Source organism: Trametes versicolor (genome assembly GCF_000271585.1).
Source record: "Trametes versicolor FP-101664 SS1 unplaced genomic scaffold TRAVEscaffold_5, whole genome shotgun sequence".
Lineage (NCBI taxonomy): Eukaryota > Fungi > Basidiomycota > Agaricomycetes > Polyporales > Polyporaceae > Trametes > Trametes versicolor.
This window is the reverse complement of record NW_007360325.1, coordinates 1542232-1562235: the sequence shown is the minus strand read 5'-3', so window position 1 is coordinate 1562235 and position 20004 is coordinate 1542232. Positions and strand designations below refer to the sequence as shown.

The window sequence follows — 20004 nt, the reverse complement described above, 5'->3', positions numbered from 1 at the left end:
CCACCATTTAAGCGGTCATGGGTTTAACCGCTGGGGCGGCGATGTAACGGCCTCTGTGCGATTCAGCTAAGTACTTGTTCAGCGTACTACAACACGAACCTACACGCGACAGCGATGCACTTGGAAGTTTCCTCGTACCTTGTTGTAGACGCACATAGTGACATCCGATCGAAATTTCATCTCTAACGCTTACGGTGTTTACAATAACTCCGAGTGCGATCTTTCTGGGCACAACTGAGCGTTGCATACAGCTGCCGAAGCACGTGATTGCGTCGTGAGCTCGGACCTATCAGCCATCCACTATCCGAGGAGATGACTAGCCATGGGAGACACGACTTGTACTTCTCGGATCCCGGGATGGCAATGGCATAAAGCAGAATGAGCTCGTCCGAAGCTATCGCGTGAACGCCGGTAAGCTGCAGTACGTTCCGACACCACGCGAAGCGGGACGCAGTGTTTTAAGATGACTTCCATCCCCCGCCCTTGCAACGAGAATGTTTCAGGCAGTGGAAGAGTGTTCAAGAAGCCCTGTGTGGCACGCAAGATGGCATACAAGGTAGCACGCGGTGAGGAAGGGATCTACGAGGCACCGCCACACACAGATATATAGGGCGCTTATTGCGGCATCGTTGCCGAGGGCGTTACGACTGGCGCGGCCAAGTCGACGTCGACGCGCAGCTTGATCAAGGTCCACCAGCTGGGTTTCTTCGCATCTTTGCAATAGGGCGTCCAACAACACTGCCTCAGCCTTGCCAATTCGAGGTACTGCGCAGCGAATTCACTAGCAATAGCCAGGCGTCTTGCGGATGACGATATAGCTCCTCTTCTCCCAACCACCACGTTCGAATCATTCTCCTGAGTCTCCCCCTTACTCATGGTTGACTTGGCTATCTCCCGTAGCTCTCTCTCAGCGTTCGCAGACGCGAAGATGGCCAGTCCGGCAAGCAGTGCCACTCTCATAGGCCGGCGGACCTCCACGTCGAGCAGTTTCGCCGGATCCCCTATGCAGGCCTCCTCAAGTTCTTCCCCGCAGGCCTCCTCGAGCGTTTCCCCGCAAGCCCCCAACGCCGGCAACTCGTCGTCTCCCAGCTCCGGAGAAGCCGGACCCAGCCGGCAGACTTCCTCTGCAAATGCCCCCAACCAACCTCGACGTCGCATTCGCCCCAAGATTGCGCTTGCCCCCAACCAACCTCTGACTGCTCAAGGCAAACCGCGTGCGCGCGTGTATGTCGCTTGCAACCAATGGTAAGCCATCGTTTGACCCAGAACAGCATTTGCATCGCGGTTCGGGTGCCCCCGGAGCAGCTCGAGGTGTCCCTCCGCCGCCCTCGGGCTGCTCTGCGAGACGTGTCGCGCAACGCCACACGTACTTAGCTGTCCTGTCGACGAGAACCGCCTCTAGGATCAGTATCTGGGATCAGTGTCAGGACGCGTACCTGTCTCCGAGATTCCCGGAAACTGACAACAAAGGTCCAAATTGTCTCTTTCGAGATCGGAGTATTTTTAGAGGACACTGAAGGGATTTTTTGCGCTCGTCCTAAGGACAAGCCGCCACTAAACATCCGCCGGGACCTCTTAAGAGAGAGACCGGTTCGTTGTGGTGGCACTGCCTGGGGAGCGACGGAGAACAGTATGTTTTTGATTTTCTCCGAAGCTTCCGGAAGCGGAAATAAGCCGGAAATGCCTTTCTTCTGGTCTAATGTGTTAGACAACAACCCAAGGATCTTCACAGGAATGGGTCAGACCGATGCTGACCACTGCCGTCTGTCGGTTTCTAGTCGCACTCGCAAAACGCGCTGCGATGGCGCGAAGCCGATTTGCTTTCACTGCCAGAAGCGCCCTCCCGAGAACGGGGAGCAATGCAACTATGAACCGCAGCCTAAACGTCGTGGGCAAGACAAGGCACCGGGGCATCGTGCGCAGAAGGTCTCCAAGCGCAGGCGAACCTCTGCAGGCGAGTCCGGTCATAGTGGCTCGGACAGTTCACGCAGCTCCCAATCCGCGCACGAGCACCGAACCCAATCCCCGCAACACTGTGACCTCGGCGATCACTTCGATGAGGAGGAATCGTCCGATGTTCGTACCTATCTTTTACGCACACAGTTGAGGTTAACATGCTATGCACAGGATTCTATTTCTGATTACTATGACCCATTCGCGACCGTCGACCTCGATATCGACGCCGTGATAGCTTTCCCCGGCGCCCGTACACAGACCGACGAAGAGGAACGCAACGACGAAGCCGACTCCATTCCTGCGCGTCCCAGTCTCCAATTCACGCGGGAGACGTGGTGGGACGCACTCCTCACATTTTACTCGGACGAAACTGGGGCCAACGAGGCCATGGCACTTACTACTGAGCAGCGCGGCACCGCTATGCGAAGCATCGTGGCGGACCTCCGCGCACTCTTCCACTCGTCGCTCTACTGGGCCAGCTTCATCCACCTCCCACGCTTCTTTGATGCAGTCCTCAACCCATCTCGTCGCGCCACGATGCAGCCGGGCCTAGTGCTCAGCGCTCTAGCTGCAGGGATACTCGCACAGAGTTCCGAGGCGGAGAGAGGTGCGCCGGGGCGCGAGCGCGCGGTGAGGCTGCTCGGGCTCGCCGATGGCGCCGTGCAAGCGAGCCTTGCAACTGGCTGGGTCGACATAGGCCTCATTCAGGCCACCTGGGTGCGCTATCGAAAGCATCGGATCGCGTATCCTCCCGTACTGACGCTTGGGACACCTTAGCTAATTGCGTACTTTGAGATGCAGTCGCATCCGCTGCACTCTGAGGAACGTGGTCGTTCATCGCTCCTCCTCCTGGACTCCCTCTTCCGTGTGTTCAACATGACGACTCTCGACGCCGATCTCGTTCAAGCACACGCAGCCGAACGAGCACGAGGCGTGTCCGCCATGAACGGCTTCGCCAGTGTGCCCCCCGGCCCGTCCGTGGACAACGCATTTACTCCCCGAGAGGCTTTCTCGCCCTTCTCCGGACTGGGGACCTCCCCAGCACCAAATTCGGCGTTTCTCCCAGCGCCGGATCCCCTGAACGAGCCGATTACGCCCGACCACATTAACCTCGGCCCATCGACTGCGCCCTCTTCGGGCTCATGCAACTGCGCGAAACTGACGATCAGCCACCACTGGCCGTCAGTGGAGGGCATGGCGCCGGGGTGGATAGGCACGATGATGTGGCCGACGGGGTTGTCAGAGGGCGAGTTTCGCAAGGAGGAGTGCCGTCGGCTGGTCTGGTCCAGCGTGATGCTCACCGCGAGCCTCAACTCGTATAGCTTTGTTCTGGACGACTTCGACAGGACCAAGCTCTGCATCCATGAGCCTCGTAACGTGAGTTTCCCTCTTTCGACGCTTATATATCCCGCCATACTCAGAGCCTGACGTACGCATAGTACGCGCTGCTGTTCCCGGGAGAGGCGCTCGCGCGAGCGGGCACACCCGTGCCGCCGAACAACGTGTGGACGCTCTACCTCCGCTCGATGCTGCTCATGCACGCGTGCATTACGTCGCGTGCGGATGCGCGGACCAGCGAGGCGGAGCGCGCGCAGTTCGCGATGCGCGCGTGGCTCGAGATCGACGCGCTCGAGCTCGCGCTGGACCAGCACTCGTGCGGGCTCGAGCGCTACTTTGGATTCCAGGCGCGCGAGATGCTCTTCGGGTGAGTCTGGTCGGGCACAGGGTGTCAAGGAAGGAGGTGCTCACTGGGGCTTAGATCGCGGATGTGCGTTTCACATGAGTTCCAGCGGTATATTCCGCAAGTTACGACGTGAGTATATGCGCGGTATACGCTTGTGAAAAGGGGCTCATACTGACTTACATCTATAGAAATGGCAGCAAGCTGTTCTACCGGGACAAGGCTGAACGTTGGCGTGCGTATCTATTGTATTCCTTTCTCTCAGACGTAGTGCCTAGCTGAGTACCTCACTACTCTAGTGCTTCACCGATTGGAGGCTGCCGAGCGCGTCTGGTCCAGCCTCATAGAGGGCCACCCCACGCCCGCGATGGACTACCGCAAGCCGCTGCTCATCTATTGGTTCATGTCGCACATCATCAAGTACGTCCCGTTCGCGTAGTCACTGCCGTTTAATGAAGACTTAACTCGGACCGGATTCCTGTTTAATAGGGCGCTCATACTGTGGAGAACAGACCACACGCTCATTATCGCGCTTGAGGCGTCGAAGAGCTTCGCAAGGCGCACGGAGTACCTCATGATGTTCTGGCCCAACCCAGGTACGTCAATGTCCTTCGCACACGTTTCCGCTGCTCCCTTGGCATCGCTTGTTGCGCCGCCTTACCTTCTGTGCTCTTTTCATCTGCCTACTTCTATCCGTCTTGGCGTGTTCCATCTCCGTGTGCTGACGCCACATTCCCCTCCTTCTAGACCAACGGCGCGAGTGGCAGACTCTGCGCTATCACCTTGTCCGCGCCTGCCTGAAGTCCGGCGTGCCGCCTCCAGAGATGTCCGTCCCCGTGCCCTTCCCGCGCCAGGGCTTCGTGAACCCTCCTCCCGCTAAGAGTGCCTGTTGTTGATTCTACCCCTACCTCTACGTTACGTTACGCTGCGATATAGAGCGCTTCTGTTAACTTCTGGTTCCTCGTCTCGTTCGAGTCATCTTTGCTCTGCTCTCCCGATTGGCCCGCTTGAATAATGTACGTACTGAAGCTGCAGCGACCGTTGACTGGTCATCTTGTATGTACCATCTACCCCAGCCTGCTATCGCTTGTTATTGTCTTACTGCTACTATCCGCTTCGCGTATTCTTTCTACTCAACGCCTGACGCCTTCGTGTACCATGGGCGCCTGCACTCAGGCCTCGTAGCCTCCGCTTCTTTACAGCAACACCCCTCGCCGCGCGTGTTGTCGCACCCGAATACGTTTTTGTCAATTCTTCGAAAGCGATTTCGCGCACTATTTTCTCGGAGTGCATAATCATGTCCTCGGAGTTCGCGCGAGGGATCACCTCAATGATTACGGCAAGTCAACGCGCGCGCTTTGTAAGAGGTCCGAAATTTGAGCGCCCAGTGCATCTTGTCTCAATACCTCATCGTATACGTACCGCCTCGTACCGCCCATCGCATGTCTTGACCGCGATGGCACCGAACACTTCGGCGATATCTCAACCTATGCTGACCTTGAGGCTTGACATCACAACGCCCTGCGACATGAGGCTACAGAAGACGCCTCGACAGCCGCCACCCGCTGCGGCTCAGGGTCCCTCATGCCTGAGATTCCGCGTCGTTCGCACCGCAACATTGTACGCGACTCAGCTCATGGCATGCCCACGTCAAGATGGAAGATATAAGCCAATATCGGCACCCACCGCGTGGTCCGCGAATTGCAACAACAAGGCCGTCACCCCGTTCGCGGCCGGACGCGCGCGATGGGACCGCGTTTCACCCGCCCGCGATCGTACGTATACCCCGCGGTGTAGTTCTGCAGACGCTCGGGTAGCAGCATATAACAAGAACGGGCGGGAAGGCGTTTGGAAATCTGTCGCGTCGACGCCATACCAGCTTGCCCTCCTGCAACGAGCGTCTACAGCATGACCTCCATCGCTCACCGTCCTGCGCCATGCGACGCGCTGCGGGGTATCGTTGATGATATTTCCCAGCAACGGTTTTCTATGAGGTGCGCGTGCAGTGCGCTGTCTTGTGGTCGCTTGAGCTGATAAACTCTTTTCTGGGATAGCATTGAGACTGTATGCGTTTCTTCACTTCAGCATCCCCTCTTCTTGGTGTTCTAAAGTTTCTATGACAGTTGCGGATGCTGCAAGAGTCCTTGCACTTAGCCCATGCGCTCGTACAAGAAGCCATAAACACACGCTGCTCCGTCGACAGGCTCCCGCCCGAAATATTAGGTCACATATTTTCCCTGGTCCCCAGCAGCCTTCCAACCCATGGGTTCATGGCGCCGTCTTCTGCACGACACACGTATGACCTCCCCCCGCTAACACAAGTCTGTCGTCGTTGGCGGGCGATCGCGCTCGATGCGTCCTCTCTCTGGTCGACTATATGCGAGTCGTCTCCAACACATACAGCGACGGGTGTGTTCCGCGCCCGAGCACGACGCGCCCTTCTAAACGTGTACCTAGATGGCACGCACGCCAGCGCCGTTCTTTCCAATGTTCTCGCCCACGACGCGGACGACATCGCGGAACTACGGCTATGCGGCCTGCAGAACGTCCCTACTGCCCGATTGGCGTCCGAGTTCCTCGCTTCTCCCGCGCCGAAGCTCAAGCACGCTGCGATTCGGTGCCGGGCGAGGTATAGCGGCTCAGAAGCTCCTGCTGTCCTCACGCCTGTCGCCGAACTCTGGAGCGGGATGGCTCCGAAACTCGAAACGCTGGAGCTGCATGACGTCCCCTTCATACCCTCAAATTCCTTCCAGTCTCTCACTGTGCTCACGCTCTTCTGGGAAACTACATCCGTCGAGTGGGCGCTGTCTGACCTACTCGCGCTGCTAGAAGGAGCACCGTTGTTAGAGCGCATATCCTTGCGCGGACTTCCTTCCGACCTTCACCTCCGTAATTCTCATCCACCCGACACTCCCGCGTCGATCGCCCTCCCCCGTCTGCAGACCCTAGAGATCGGCGACTGCCGCGGCCCAGTTTGTTCGGTTCCCCTCCTCCGCCTTATCCTCACGCACCTCGCGGTACCAGTTGGGGCATCCATACGCCTATACGGGCTGGACGCGCGCAGGCTATTGGACCAGCTCGACTTCGCGCCCGCGATCTTCCATGCGGACGACATGCGAACGCGGCTTACCATCGACATGTCGTTCACCATGCTGACGCTGTCCCTATCCGATTTGGGCTCAACATCCTCCTTCTGCGTAGAGCTCGGAACGGGCGGCGCGACCAAGGCGGCGCTCGCGCAGGCAGTTACGGCCTTTGCACAGGGATCCGTCGCGCCATCCGTGCGCGAGCTCGTCGTACGCAGTCAACGGGCGTGGGCATCGTGGTGCGAACCTGCGCTACTGCTCGCCCTCTTTCCACGAGTCGGCATACTGGAGCTGCAAGATACCCACCTCGCCTCGAGCGTCGTGGACGCCCTACGGCCGTCCATGGTGGAAGGAGCGGTGGGCGACGTTCTGTGTCCTGAACTGGCGACCATCCATTTTCCGTCTCTCGGCCCCGAACTTGTGCAGCAGCTCAACTTCGTATCGAGGGATCGGGCGTCATGCGGAGCTCCCGCACTGCATATACCAGCCGGCCATCAAGAGCCCCAAGCCTTAGTCGATGTCGTAGGCGACCTCTGAGACTTCCGCTGGAAGTCATATCCGCCAGCGTACACTTCCATCCTCTATATCTTCGCCATAATGTTCATTACCGCGTCGCGCAACTTCTGATGCTGCGGGACACAATAGTAAATCCCACCATATGTATCGTCGTAATCACAGCCTGGCAGTTATACCACCGGTCGAGCCGCCCTTCGAGTCCTGCGTAACTCAAGGCGTAAGTATCTTTCGCTATCCAGAATACCAGTGTAGTATTATTCATTCCTAATCCTTTATATAGTCTCCAATGGGGCGAGGCGGCAGTGCAAATCTATCGGCGCAATGTGTCCCCGACGTGGCACACAGCATCCATCCGGGTCTTCGACTGCGATGAACAGCTAGATGCAACGATGGACACCCTGACAGAAGATGAACGCTGTCCTTACTGAACCTTAATGCGCCGAGGTCTACTGCCGCGTGCCCTTTCCCACATCCGCCCTCCTCCCCACTCAATCTGCTCATCCACATCTCCGCCTATGATATCCATGCTCCTGCCCGCAGGCCTCGGCATCAGAGTATTTTTTTGGGTCTGCGCTGCGACTGTCTTTTCCCTCAGTTCTTGTGCGTGGGCCGGGAATACGACCTGTGCAAGCGGCCAGCTTGACTGGTACACCAGTGTAGTCGGAGAGTCGCCATGTGCGTCCGTCATGCCTCGTCATCGTGAGTATGGGTAAGTAATGATGTTTCGCGCACAGGTATTACATATCAGAGGTTGCGTCAGATATGCAACAACGACTGTGAGTGTCGATCCTATCTCGATCTCGCTACGAAGTTCTGACCTCGTCTATTCACAGATCAAGTACCGGACTTCAGACCAAATACCCCTGGAGACAACTGTGACGACCAAGTTTGTGAGTCTCGCGCACACTTCCAGTTATTATATTTTAACACGTGTTCAGCGGCATGTTGTTGCAACACCGTGGCGTTCCAGCTCAGCATGTTATGCATGAAGTGCGTTACAGCTCTGTCTCTCATGCTTCTGCCCAAAATTGTGCGTCGCACTAACATCGTTAGAAAGTTGTCAGCAGGACCAGCTCGCCGGCGACCAAATCGGGATCGATGCAGGCATATACACTGGATTTCCTTGGGAGTCGAAATATAGAGCTCACAGACACTTTCGCAGGCGTCGGCGCGTACACGCTGTACCGTGGCAGCTGCGGTGCTGGAACGAACCATTCGTGAGTTCTTGCGAATCGCCTAAAAGACCCTCCACATAATGACTATATTAATCTGTGGGACCCAGGCTACCTTCGGATATTCAAGCGGGCGTTTGCAACGAGAATATCAGGCTAGATAATTATCTATATGGCGGTTGGGACGACGGCTCATGGTAAGCACCTCGGCTGCATACGATCTTCGATACACAATGACTTATTGCTGTCTGAAACAGGTTTTAGTAAGTGCCGCTCGTGTGCAGGCGCAGCTCGGACATGACTGATTGCAATCGGACAGCGTGTGGACAAGGGAGAACGCCGAGCGAGACCACGCGGCCAACAACAACAACACATTCACTCATTGCAAGGACCAAATTTCACCTAGCGCAACGCCTACGCCTACTCTAACTACACTGTCACCACCGGTCACAACAACACAAGTCACTTCGGATAGCCCTGGGGTAACAACTTCCTCCGACCCGACGTCGACTTCGACACCGCGTACTACAGGAGATGGCCCGACCACAACTCAGGATCCACGGCCGCTCTCCACAGTCTCTGGCGCACAACTCTCGTCTATAGTCCCTCCGAATCCGAGCTCTCCTGCGCTTTCTGGCATTCAGACGAGCACATCACCTGTTGCGGTCAGTAGATCCGGTTCAGAGTCTGCCCATTTCTGAGTTGTGCAATAGCTGACTCCCGAGCCTCATGCAGCCAGCCTCCGACGAGCTCGCGCCGTCTTCAACCCAGGATTCGCCCACTGGGTCTGCCGCGAGTGGCTCTAATGGCGGGCAGTCAAAGTCGACATCTCACTCGGCTGTGATCATCGGCGTGACTGTTGGCGGACTCGCGGTCGTCGCGGGTGTTGTGGGTTTGTTGGTGTGGCGAGCTCGAAGGAGCAGCGTGTCGGCGAGTGAAGGCAAAGATATGGTGCATCCGACTAACGACTCCCGTGGAGGCGGCTCTGGCATGACCATGGTGGATCAAGGACTCGGTAGTCGCTCAGGTGAGCGTCAACTCTTGCACCTCATTCTAGGCTGTATTGGTGTTATTCCGGCTCCCAGCTGACCTCGAAACATGCGTAGATGTGCGACATCGCTCTACGGTACAGAGCCACGGAACTTCGTCCGGCGGCAACGCACTCCGTTCTGCATGGAGCGATTACTCTAGCGCCATGCCTCAAAGCAGTGTTCCGTCAGACCAGACCGCGCGCCATACTGACGCAGGCGTTCTCATTCCGCTCGGTCGTACGGGGTCTGGCAGACTTCCTCCCGCTTACCGTTCTTGGGAGCATGACTCGACTGCGGGTTCTGAAGGTCTCGAACCAGTGACGAGTTCGGACGAAGGTGTCCCAAGCACGGCGTCGGAGGCTCAGGCTCTGATCAACCTGCCGCCACTCGCACCCCTCCGGCTGGAGGAGAAACCTTGATCAAGTAGTACTAGAAAATGGTAATCCGCAAATGATCTTCTTAACTCCTCTGTAAACTGACGTTCTGCTTCAGTTCGTAGTTGGTATATAGTACATACTGGCGATCTGCGTAGTTGATTCTTGATAATCCGCGCAACATTGGCGAGTCTGCCGATGCATGCCGGCGGGCGGCCTTCAGACTCCGAGTCCTCCTTTTGATGGCTACATCTTGCAGACATCTCACGTACAAGTTCCGACGCCTTCTGATTTGACTAGGCCTATGGCCCCACCAATGTTCCTGGTGCCGCAGGGAGCACAACACAGCATTGATTCCCATATGAGGAAAGGTCCATCTCATTAATCTCAGAAGCATGACCTTTGACTCTTCGGCTATGTCCTACTCGAGCATTCACACGACCTCGGCGTACTCTCCCGGATGGTATGTTTCTTGAACTTTGACATGTCGGAGGGTCAGTCGGACGCCATTCGGAGGGCGTAGATATTGCTCAGGTGAGTATTTTGCAACGCGGTGCGCCCGCTATCGTGCGGTCGACGCTAACGCATCAAACGTGTCTCTGGCAGCTCACCTGTTGGAAGCCTCGCCAACATGACGTTTCCGATGCATCGGATATTGAGCCTTACGAGTACCAGGCTACCAGCGCCCTCGGCCGTTCGCGTGGCCACAGCTTTCGGTCACCATCTCTCTCCCCAACCACTCCCTCCCGGCTTCCTGCTGTGGCGTAGCTCTGACTATCTGATCTGCCGCTCGTCTTGCTACGGTCGCTCGCTCGAGGATGGGCTGGTTGGGAGCTATAGCTTTTCGGCTACTCTGTGTACCGACTTTCCTACTCGCCGGGACCGCATGGGCTGCCGGTAACACGACGTGCGCCAGTGGGCAGTTGGATTGGTATTCTAATGTGGTCGGGGAATCACCATGTACGTCCTCTTTCCTGGTCCGTCTCACTGTACGCTAATCCGTCCGCAGGCGTAACCTACCAGAGGTTACGCCAGATCTGCAACAACGACTGTTAGTGTTCATGTCTGACGCCTCCGGCGCAGATCTGACAGCGTCTCTGACGATCGCCCGCGCACAGATGAAGTGGGGAACTTCTTCCCGAACACGCCCGGCGATAGCTGCGACGACCAAGTCTGTGAGTGGTTTCCTATTCCCTTCTTTTGCGAATGTCGCGTCCTGACAGTCCACCAGCGGCATGCTGCTGCAACACGGTCGCGTTCCAGCTGAGTATGCTGTGCATGAAGTACGTCAACTGTTCTCCCGTGATCGTCGATCGCAGTGTCATTGACTTCGGGGCGCCCTGCAGCTGCCAACAAGACACACTGGCGGGAAACCAAATTGGGATCGACGCCGGAGTCGGCGCGTATGGGTTGTATCGCGGCACATGCGGGGCGGGAACCAACAACTCGTAAGTTCTCGAGATGGCTCAAGCGTTTCCGCACTCTCATGCCAGGACAGACTACCCGCCGATATACAGCAGGCGGTGTGCAACTTGAACATAAAGTTGGACAACTACCTATACGGTGGCTGGGCTGACGGCTCATGGTGAGTTCAACTGTATTCTGTCCACACGAAGCCATTTTCCTGACGTTCTTACAGGTTCTAGTAAGTCGCGAACTCTCAAATGTGGTAGTTCGCTGGTATTGATACGAGATTGCATATCAGCGTATACACGAAGGAGAACGCCGTCCGGGACCATGCCGTAAACAACAACAACACGTTCACGCACTGCGCGAACCAGATCTCACCATCCGCAACTCCTACCTCGTCGAGCAGCACCACTCTATCGGCATCCGCCGCCGCCATTACAGTAAGCCAGCTCTGACTGTCTCTGCTTGATAATGGTTGACTCGCGTCCAGAGCCAGGGCGACTCCTCCAAGACCTCCAGCACGGGCGGCCCATCCGCAACGAGCGCAAACCAGGACCAGGATGACGGCGACGGGAAGGCGACCTCTTCGTCGCCCACGGGTGCCATTGCGGGCGGCGTCGTCGGCGGCGTCGTAGTGATTGTAGCCGTTATCGGTATCCTGCTGTGGCGTCGTCGTTCTCGCGGGTATGGCGGCATCACGCGCGGAACTCAGGAACCCCACCACGACTACGAGTTCCATATCGACGGCCCTTCCGGGGCAGGACCGCACATGACCACGCCGTTCACCACCGGTATGGTCACTCACGGCGGTGCAGGTCAGTCCACGATCCCGTCATGCTACAGGCTCTGAGCTGATCGCGTGTACAGTTACGCAACCGTCCAACTACTCATCATCTCAAGCGATATCTCCTCAACACGGACATGCGCCTTCTTCGTGGAGCGACCTGTCCAGTTCAGTTCCCGTAGGCTCGGACAGCAGCGGCCTGCGCCACACGGACGCAGGCGTAGTCATTCCCCTCGCCCGCTCTGCGTCTGGCCGGCTCCCCCCGGCGTACCGCTCCTGGGAGGACGACTCGAACGTGGGCTCCGACGTGCCGACGAGCCACCAAGGCAGCGCAAGCTCGCCGAGTGCGCCTGCGTCCGAAGTCTCGGCCCACCCGAACATGCCGCTCGTCCCCCTCAGGCTGGAGGAGAAGGCGAGCTACTCCGGGCGTTCTTCATAGTCATGTCATTGTCTTTCAGTTCCTCGCGCACTTTCTCTGGTTCGATTGGCCTCTTTTATCATGTTCATGAGTATTCTTTCCTTCTTGCTCCGGAACCCATTACAAGTACGCCACAAGTAAAGCTGTGGCACAGTCACAGTAGTATATGTCGCGCGCCCACCCAAGTATTAGATAGCTGTTTGCAGTGTGCCAAGAGTGTAGGCGGTGTTGAGTCCCAGAATATTTCAGCCGTGCCTGAGTCGGCGCTAAAGGTTTACCCTAATTGCACATCTTGAGGATCGGTAACCTCCGCTTAGGTCGACATCCAGGGCACTTCAAATATCTCTCCTCGCTCTCTAGCTACGCTCTCCTCCAATTTTGCAGATTGTCTGTCTTCGTCCCAGTAAAGTCCCAAATCCTCGGGGTGCGCAACCTACTTCCTGCGACGCTGGCTCGTCTGCCAAGGACGTTATGCTTGCCAATGATCATCAAAAGCTCGTCTCGCTTCCCTGACGTGGTGGCACGACCATGTGCCTCTCGGCGTCCATATTCCGTCCGATCCTCCCCATCGAATATCATTATGATCAACACCGCTCGAGCCGAAGCATGAATGCACAAAGGCGTGCTGATGGCCGACATGGTTTCCACCGCTGTGGCAGCATAGATACTGCACTGCATCGCCTGACACTGACACCTATCTGTAGCCTATGTGCAGAGTCCTTGTGGCCTGGTCTCCTGTTTCTGCATCCTTCGTGCTGCCCTGTTTCTTTCCTCCGTTATCTATCGGAGGCTGCGTTGCTACTGGTCGCTCATCCTAGTACGCCCGGTCATGCGCAGCCCCGCGCAGTTTGGACGTTGTTATGCAAGCTACTTTGTGGCCGCGTGGTTACTATTCGCCGGGCGGCTCGTGTTCGTAGCAGCGGACGGTGCCACTCAGTGCGCGAGTGGACAACTGGATTGGTATACCAGCGTTGTCGGCGAGACACCTTGTAAGTGATTCCCTAGCTATCAAAAGGTAACTTACTCACCACCCGCTTAGGCAAAACCTATGAGCGACTGCGCCAAATTTGCAATAGTGATTGTACGTGGACGTCACCATATAGTTTTCTCGAGCGCGATGAGCTCACAACCAGACGTCCCTAGACCAGGTGCCGAAATTCAAGTCGAAGCCCCCAGGTGACGCATGCGACGACCAAGTCTGTACGTTGTATATCTGCAGCGGGTGCGAACCAGATGCTGACCTCATGCGCCCGCTCCAGCCGCATGTTGCTGCAACGATGTAGCGTTCGGGCTCAGTATGCTCTGCATGAAGTATGTTCACCGGCGCCGTTTTTCGCGGCGCAATCTACTTATTTCCTCCCAATAGCTGTCAGCTAGATCCTAAAGCTGGGAACGAGATTGGGATCGATGCGCGTGAGTGCTGCAGCTCGTAGGTTTGTGCTAGGGTCTGACCACTGACTGACATGACGGTGTACAGCGCCTGGAACATACGCGACGTACCGAGGAGCGTGTGGCGCTGGAACAGACAAAGCGTAGGTCTTCTCCGACATGTGCGTCTACGATACTTACTTTGCGACAGGCTGGATTCCGAAACACAGCGGGCCGTGTGTAACAAAAACCTCAAAATAGATGATTTCCTTTACAACGGCTGGGATGACGGCGCCTGGTAAGCTCAACATTTAGTCGGAATGCCTAGAGTGTTGATCCTCATATCATCATACAGGTTCTAGTCAGTTCTCCGAGCCGCATCGTATTCGTCCAGGATACTGATGGTTGTTTCCTACTAGCGTATGGACGAAGGAACACGCGGAGGTCACCCATGCTGCAAGCAACAACAACACCTTCACGCACTGCTCCAACCAGGTATCCTCGTCCGCATCACTCGCTCCGCTCGGCCCGTCCTCTTCGACCAGCACGTCACCGACTCCCTCGCAGGCGAGCTCTCCCTCCATAGCCACATCATCCCAGGCTTCTACAGTCCCTACACCTTCCGGAAACACGACAAACAGCACCGCCAGCGACGAACACACATCCTCCGGGCTGTCATTCACGGCTAGCGCTGCCATCGGCGGCGTCGTCGGCGTGCTCGGTGTTTGCGCGATCGCGGCCGCTGGCATCTTCTTCTGGAGAAGACACAAGAGGGCGCAGCATGCGTACACCTGCCCCAGCAACGCCGCGCGCCGGAGCTACAATGTCTTTGCGGACAAACCGCCGGAGACCGTGGGGGTGGCTTCGCCGTATCTCATGTCCACGGATACGAGGGGTGAGTTTCGTTCCGTATCTTTGCGGTGTGGATATTAAATATTAAAGTTGTGCCCATTGTATTCAGGACAGATGGATGGGGACCTCAAACCTAATCGGTTTGCTTGAGAACGTGTGGTACCGTGTTCTCATTAGCTGCCCTCTCTGTTTGGGTACAACCTCGCTCTTTTCATGGTCATCTATTCGGCATCTTTCGATGTGACTCTGCGCGCGGCTAACTCGTGTGTCGACCAAGTCGTGTGGTCTGTTATTTTGCGCAAGCCCTGGCTGCATGCGTGGGAGACAGTGCATCTTCCGCCGCTCGTTGGTGCGGAACAGCTCCTCTTTGAACATATATATGCTTGCCCATCTTACGTCCACCTTCTCAGTGTTTTGCAGCTGGATAGACGCCGTATTGACTGATTGCATCTATCCATCTTGCATCTCAGAAGTCCCTCCATGTCACCGGAGAGGCCCTTCAACCGCATATCGAAATGTGCATCTTTACTACGCTGCCAGTGTGTGGTGCATCATGAGGGCGTGCCCGCTGTCCGAGTCGGACTCGGCCATGGCAGCACGCAGTCGAACACGGTAGTAGCGAAGCCATTACGGGGAAACCTGTGCGCAAGCGATGGCGACGACATGGCGAAGGGTCGGACGACACCCGTGACATATATTCCAGCTCTTAGCGAGCTACTGCCACCTCCACGGTGTCCCTGAGTATCACTCCGACGCGCAGAGGCTAACCGGCTACTAATTTCAAGTTGCGACCATGCCGATGCGGGGACCGTCCTACGCCTCTGCCGTGCGGAACACATTATCCTTCGCTCTCTTCCTTCTAGGTGTCGCAAATGCGCAGGTAGATAGGAGGAATTCGGATAGCCAGGATGCCGGAGAATCTTCATGCCCCAGCGGCCACGTAAACTGGTACACACAATGTTTTGGCGAAACCCCTTGTGAGTGTCCAATTCGTCAAATGAGACCATTTCGGCTGAACGGGAACTGCTCACTCTAGGCGAAACCTATGTGAAGCTCCAGAGCCTATGCAACGCGAAATGTAGGTCGCGCTTGACATCCAAGTGCTATCATAGCTATAACAGGAGCTTCACCAGAGCTACGAGTCCGACATCGACATCGACGGCCCTCCCGAGACAGCTCCGAGTATGCCCAACGCTCCATCCGCCGGTGTGGTGACTAGCGACGCCGGAGGTCAGTCCGCAACACCCCTTTTGTCGATCGTTGCTGTATTTAACACGTGTTATACAGCTACACAATCGTTCAAGAACTCGACGCCCTCGATGATATCTCCCCAACAAATCCAGGCCCCCGAGTCTCACGCTCCCCCTTACGATGATCTGCAGAGTCCCGTCCCCGAGAGCGACGCGCCCAACCCTGCCCCCCAGTACGCTGTCCCGGGCCGCTTTGACAGCGACCTGCGCCATACGGACGCCGGCGTCCTTATCCCTCTCTCCCGGTCCTCATCTGGGAGACTCCCGCCAGCCTATCTCTCGTGGGAGAACAACGTCGATCTGGGGTCTGCCCCTCCGCTGCCTCAGCAAGGGAGCGCAAGTTTGTCCGGTGCACTCGTTGTCGATCAAAATGCTACGGCTTTCAGACTGGAAGGGAAGGCGGAATAGAAGACGGGTTCGCGTAGGGATGTAGTCGCTCCTATACCACTAGTCAGATATGCTTTCAAGCTTTACTACTGATAAACCTCACTCGCCCGTCGTGCCGCCTGCGGTACCCTCAGGTTGCTGTTTCGAAACTGTGCAGCAGTGAGCTCGCGAGCATTGGTACCTTTTTCGCCCACGTTCAAACGATCAACTTACCTCAGCATATGGTACAATGTATCATCAGGACATCGGCAGCATTAAGACAGCCGCTATGGTGCTCCTAGGTGAAGCGGCAAGCATACTCGTACTACAGCTCGTGAGGCCTGCGCGGCAATTGCCGGCTGGGCCATAGCTAGGCGCTTGAAGTCGATTCCAACTCTTGCGCGGACGACTCGGACTCCTCAACGTTTCGATCCTCTACTGTACTCAGTTCACTGCCAGCTAGCCTCCATCACGGAAACCACTTGAGATGGTGTCCATGGACTTATGCATACAGAGGGTGAGCATCTGCGATAATACGACCCCGACTGGCGTTCTCGTCAAGATACGACGTCTTGAGAAGTTGTTACGGGCTCACGTCTTTATGATACGATCGTGCCATGCGCCCGGGCCCTGCGCTGAGCGATACCCAGAGACTTCGGGTCGCGCACCGTTGCATGGCATTTGGTATTGCGCGGCCTCTGACAAGGTAACTTTCATCAATCTACCAAGGTTTATTCGGCGCTCGTCAGCATTACAACGTTCATCTCTAAAGCAAACCCAGGCCGCGGCAGGCTTCTTCGCTGTTAGCATCCATCCATCTTGCATCTCCGAAGCTGCCCCATTGCTCTGTCACGATGCACGTCGCCTGAAATAGGTAGCCAGGCTGCATTGCATCCTCCTCTCGGAACCTCCGCTACGGAGTCCGGACTGGTCTCCGTTTGACCATACGGATACCAACTCCAAGTGTGCCTTCGGTGAGCCTCCGTCTCCGGATCTCCATCTGTCTATCGTAGTATTGACGCTTGGATCTCTGCACAGTATCTTCGCGCGCTGCGGACTAGTCTGCGTGCTGAGAAGCTGTCTACGGCGCGAACTCTAACTCATCACAAGGCGGTGTGCGTGCGTGTTACGCTGTCCGTTGTGCGGTGAGCATCATGTTCATCTCGCAGGAGCGCGCCGAGTCAGGCTTCTGTGCGAGCGGAACGAACTCAATCTTGGCACCATGGCGCATGTTATGACAGAGAAGCTGTTGCGCGCAAGGCTGTGCGAACGGGCAGCGGCGGTGGCGAAGGCGTGACGACCGCGCCCCTTATGACAGGTCGCTTCACAAGCTACCACCACCTCCACCGTGACCCTCGAAGGGGAGCTTCCTAGCACGCTTTTCAGTTGTGCATACTAGTCCGCGACAACTACGATGGCGGGAGTATTCTGCGTCTCTCTGGTGTGGACTACTTTGACCTATGTTCTTCTTCTGGGTGTCGCCAATGCGCGGGGCGGTAAGACGTATACTGGGCCAGATACCGCACCATATGCATGCCCCAGCGGCCACGTAAACTGGTACATACAATGCTTTGGCGAAACCCCTTGTGAGTGTCCAATTCGTCAAATGAGACCATTTCGGCTGAACGGGAACTACTCGCTCTAGGCCAAACTTATGTGAATCTCCAGAACCAATGCAACGCAGCTTGTAGGTCGCACTTGACATCCAAGTGCTACCACAGCCATAACACTTTATATCGTGCTGACGCCTCACGCTAGATACGCTACCCAGCATCAAATTGAATCCGCCAAACGATCAATGTCCTTTGTCTTCAGGTAACTCGTTTGGTAGGGTCACCTGAGGCATTTCCTAGCCGGGCTGACACTTTGCATAGCGGGATGCTGCTGCAATGCGGTTGCATTCCAGCTGCACATGCTTTGTTTGAAGTAAGAATCGTGCTATCCAATAGCTCATCCCGCTAACATTTTGTAGCTGTCAGAGCGGCTCAGCGTCCACTAGACGCGATAACTATAATGGAATCGACGGCGGTACGCGGCATTCCTCCATGCAGCAGATTGTGCCCATGTGCAGTGGTACTCAACATACTATCTTAGACTCTCAGATGTACAACGATTACCTTCAGCAATGCCAGTCCACTTTCACGCAGCTACCGAGAAACACCACTCCGTGAGTGTGAATATTTTGGGTGGCGTTTAACTCCGTTTTCATTGTGAAATCCTCAGATTCTTCCCCGCTTTTGAGCAAGCAAATGCCACAATCCCCGCCAACGCGGACTTCCTCTTCGTACCGCTATATCTCAATAACGCTACGTGGTGCGTAATATCTAGCGATCGAAACCAATGTCGTCTTATTGACCTCATGCGGTGTGCAGGTCCTAGTGAGTTCCTCACGTTCACGTTTAGCGTGTTAACAAACTGACATGCAAAGTTCTGAAACTAAGGACAAATTCATAAACGAGTCTCAGCACAACTCGTCGCTGTGCAGTCTGGCTTCCACCACTACGGCCTCAAGTACTGCAGTCTCGTTGCCAGTGACTGCTGCTGCAACAGCAATCACGTCAGTCGCGCTCAATGTAAGCTTAATAGCATGCGTTGTGCATCTCGCGTTGACAGGCCCTTTTCATGCATAGGGATCGGAGCCGTACCAGACAGCTCCCGGTGCAAATGCCAGCTCGAGTGTGGAGAAAAGCCGCTCCGTATCTGCGGGCACGATCGCCGGAATAGTGGTCGCTGGAGTATTGCTGCTCGGGATCCTCCTGGGAGCTTTGTGGTACGCCCGGAGGCAAAGGCGCAAGGCGGAGCCATACGTATCCCGTCGCGATGAGATACAAGGGGCGAGCGGGGACGACAAGGAGCGGCCTAAATCTGCGGGGGCTCGGAAAGCAGGTAAGTTGCGCTAGGCTCTAGAGGATGCTCTTAACGAGAACACAGTAACCTGACCTCATGTTCTGCAGGAGCATATCTATCCGGGATGTCAATCACCCCCCTCCTCAGCCGCCGCGCAGGCTCTCCTGCAACGAATAGCTCTATCCCTCCCTCGATCAATTTCTACCCCGACGCCATGGTGCGGCAAGGAAATGGCGGACGCGCATCGCCGCGCCCGTTTTCCGCAGCCTACTCCGAAACCCTGCCCGGGTACACTGGGTGGGATAGGAAGTCGATAGGAGAGAAGTCGATAGGAGAGAAGTCGGTGGTCAGCGAGCGCACGGACTCGCGCGTCCAGTTATCCACGGAAGACTCGCCGGATCCGTACATGCCTCTCCAGCCCTTGCGGTTAGACTCGAAGGAGTGATTTTTTGTGTATCATGTAACTCGATAGTATATCTGTAGTATTTTTATGTATGCGTGCAGCGAGTAGTGCTATGAGTATGAGGAACAGCGTCCCGATGATGGCTGACTCGGAAGTCAGGACCGAAGCTGTAGAAGCAATAATTCACTTGCACACGCTGCTATATTGCCCTCCTCCGCGCTATGGGTGGTATCTATGTAGATTCGCGCGAGCCTTGTCCGCCAGCATCTCTCGTGCTATTCGCCATCTCCCCATACATGTCCAGCTTTGCAGCCACACCCCTTGCCACACTCCCTACCGCCACCAGCCTACTTTGCATCAGCGGCCATAATATATTTATTTGTATGGTTTGAACAGACAGCGCTGGGACGCCCTGGTGCGTGCTAACCCTCGTGGCCGGTCGAGATCATAATGCCTAAAACGCAATACTGTGCGTCGGATTTAACCTTTT

General features: G+C 56.1%; 6 protein-coding genes across 6 annotated transcripts; all 6 read left to right on the top strand.

The window, feature by feature from the left end:
- Window positions 1–867: 867 nt before the first annotated feature.
- On the top strand, window positions 868–4788 carry TRAVEDRAFT_28664 (uncharacterized protein). Its single transcript, XM_008039052.1, has 10 exons — window positions 868–1245; window positions 1779–2076; window positions 2128–2673; window positions 2734–3333; window positions 3396–3661; window positions 3716–3769; window positions 3829–3872; window positions 3937–4057; window positions 4127–4233; window positions 4385–4788. Exons 1-10 carry the CDS (start codon window positions 929–931, stop codon window positions 4531–4533), a joined length of 2502 nt encoding a protein of 833 aa, XP_008037243.1. The 5' UTR covers window positions 868–928; the 3' UTR covers window positions 4534–4788.
- A 757-nt stretch (window positions 4789–5545) lies between these two features.
- TRAVEDRAFT_64530 (uncharacterized protein) lies at window positions 5546–7372 on the top strand (the record flags this gene model as incomplete). The annotated part of the gene is made up of 3 exons (XM_008039650.1): window positions 5546–5631; window positions 5841–6046; window positions 6095–7372. 3 exons carry the CDS (start codon window positions 5546–5548, stop codon window positions 7258–7260), a joined length of 1458 nt encoding a protein of 485 aa, XP_008037841.1. The 3' UTR covers window positions 7261–7372.
- Window positions 7373–7763: 391 nt separating this feature from the next.
- On the top strand, window positions 7764–9861 carry TRAVEDRAFT_19912 (uncharacterized protein; the record flags this gene model as incomplete). The annotated part of the gene is made up of 10 exons (XM_008038977.1): window positions 7764–7914; window positions 7974–8015; window positions 8073–8129; window positions 8210–8229; window positions 8293–8456; window positions 8522–8608; window positions 8669–8674; window positions 8731–9076; window positions 9147–9438; window positions 9518–9861. The coding sequence occupies 10 exons, from the start codon at window positions 7764–7766 to the stop codon at window positions 9859–9861; spliced, it is 1509 nt and encodes a 502-aa protein (XP_008037168.1).
- A 680-nt stretch (window positions 9862–10541) lies between these two features.
- On the top strand, window positions 10542–12708 carry TRAVEDRAFT_28663 (uncharacterized protein). The gene is given in 10 exon segments (XM_008039051.1): window positions 10542–10776; window positions 10826–10867; window positions 10935–10991; window positions 11048–11099; window positions 11163–11264; window positions 11315–11403; window positions 11418–11421; window positions 11522–11666; window positions 11717–12041; window positions 12094–12708. The coding sequence occupies 10 exon segments, from the start codon at window positions 10635–10637 to the stop codon at window positions 12447–12449; spliced, it is 1314 nt and encodes a 437-aa protein (XP_008037242.1). The 5' UTR covers window positions 10542–10634; the 3' UTR covers window positions 12450–12708.
- Window positions 12709–13115: 407 nt separating this feature from the next.
- On the top strand, window positions 13116–16306 carry TRAVEDRAFT_64528 (uncharacterized protein; the record flags this gene model as incomplete). The annotated part of the gene is made up of 12 exons (XM_008039649.1): window positions 13116–13417; window positions 13468–13509; window positions 13572–13628; window positions 13688–13739; window positions 13795–13841; window positions 13906–13960; window positions 14008–14094; window positions 14152–14157; window positions 14216–14691; window positions 15512–15588; window positions 15782–15878; window positions 15936–16306. Exons 1-12 carry the CDS (start codon window positions 13258–13260, stop codon window positions 16304–16306), a joined length of 1527 nt encoding a protein of 508 aa, XP_008037840.1. The 5' UTR covers window positions 13116–13257.
- Window positions 16307–18277: 1971 nt separating this feature from the next.
- Window positions 18278–19556, top strand: TRAVEDRAFT_46841 (uncharacterized protein; the record flags this gene model as incomplete). The annotated part of the gene is made up of 7 exons (XM_008039227.1): window positions 18278–18292; window positions 18367–18431; window positions 18488–18577; window positions 18637–18642; window positions 18693–18837; window positions 18895–19150; window positions 19219–19556. The coding sequence occupies 7 exons, from the start codon at window positions 18278–18280 to the stop codon at window positions 19554–19556; spliced, it is 915 nt and encodes a 304-aa protein (XP_008037418.1).
- Window positions 19557–20004: the final 448 nt, after the last annotated feature.

Excerpts from the sequence above, each read along its gene's own strand:
- TRAVEDRAFT_28664 (XM_008039052.1), top strand. The coding sequence starts at position 929 with ATGGCCAGTCCGGCAAGCAGTGCCACTCTCATAGGCCGGCGGACCTCC. Across the intron at positions 3,770-3,828 it reads TATATTCCGCAAGTTACGAC|AAATGGCAGCAAGCTGTTCT; the intron begins GTGAGTATATGC and ends TTACATCTATAG. Across the intron at positions 4,058-4,126 it reads TTCATGTCGCACATCATCAA|GGCGCTCATACTGTGGAGAA; the intron begins GTACGTCCCGTT and ends CCTGTTTAATAG.
- TRAVEDRAFT_28663 (XM_008039051.1), top strand. The coding sequence starts at position 10,635 with ATGGGCTGGTTGGGAGCTATAGCTTTTCGGCTACTCTGTGTACCGACT. Across the intron at positions 11,100-11,162 it reads CTGAGTATGCTGTGCATGAA|CTGCCAACAAGACACACTGG; the intron begins GTACGTCAACTG and ends GGCGCCCTGCAG. Across the intron at positions 12,042-12,093 it reads GGTCACTCACGGCGGTGCAG|TTACGCAACCGTCCAACTAC; the intron begins GTCAGTCCACGA and ends TCGCGTGTACAG.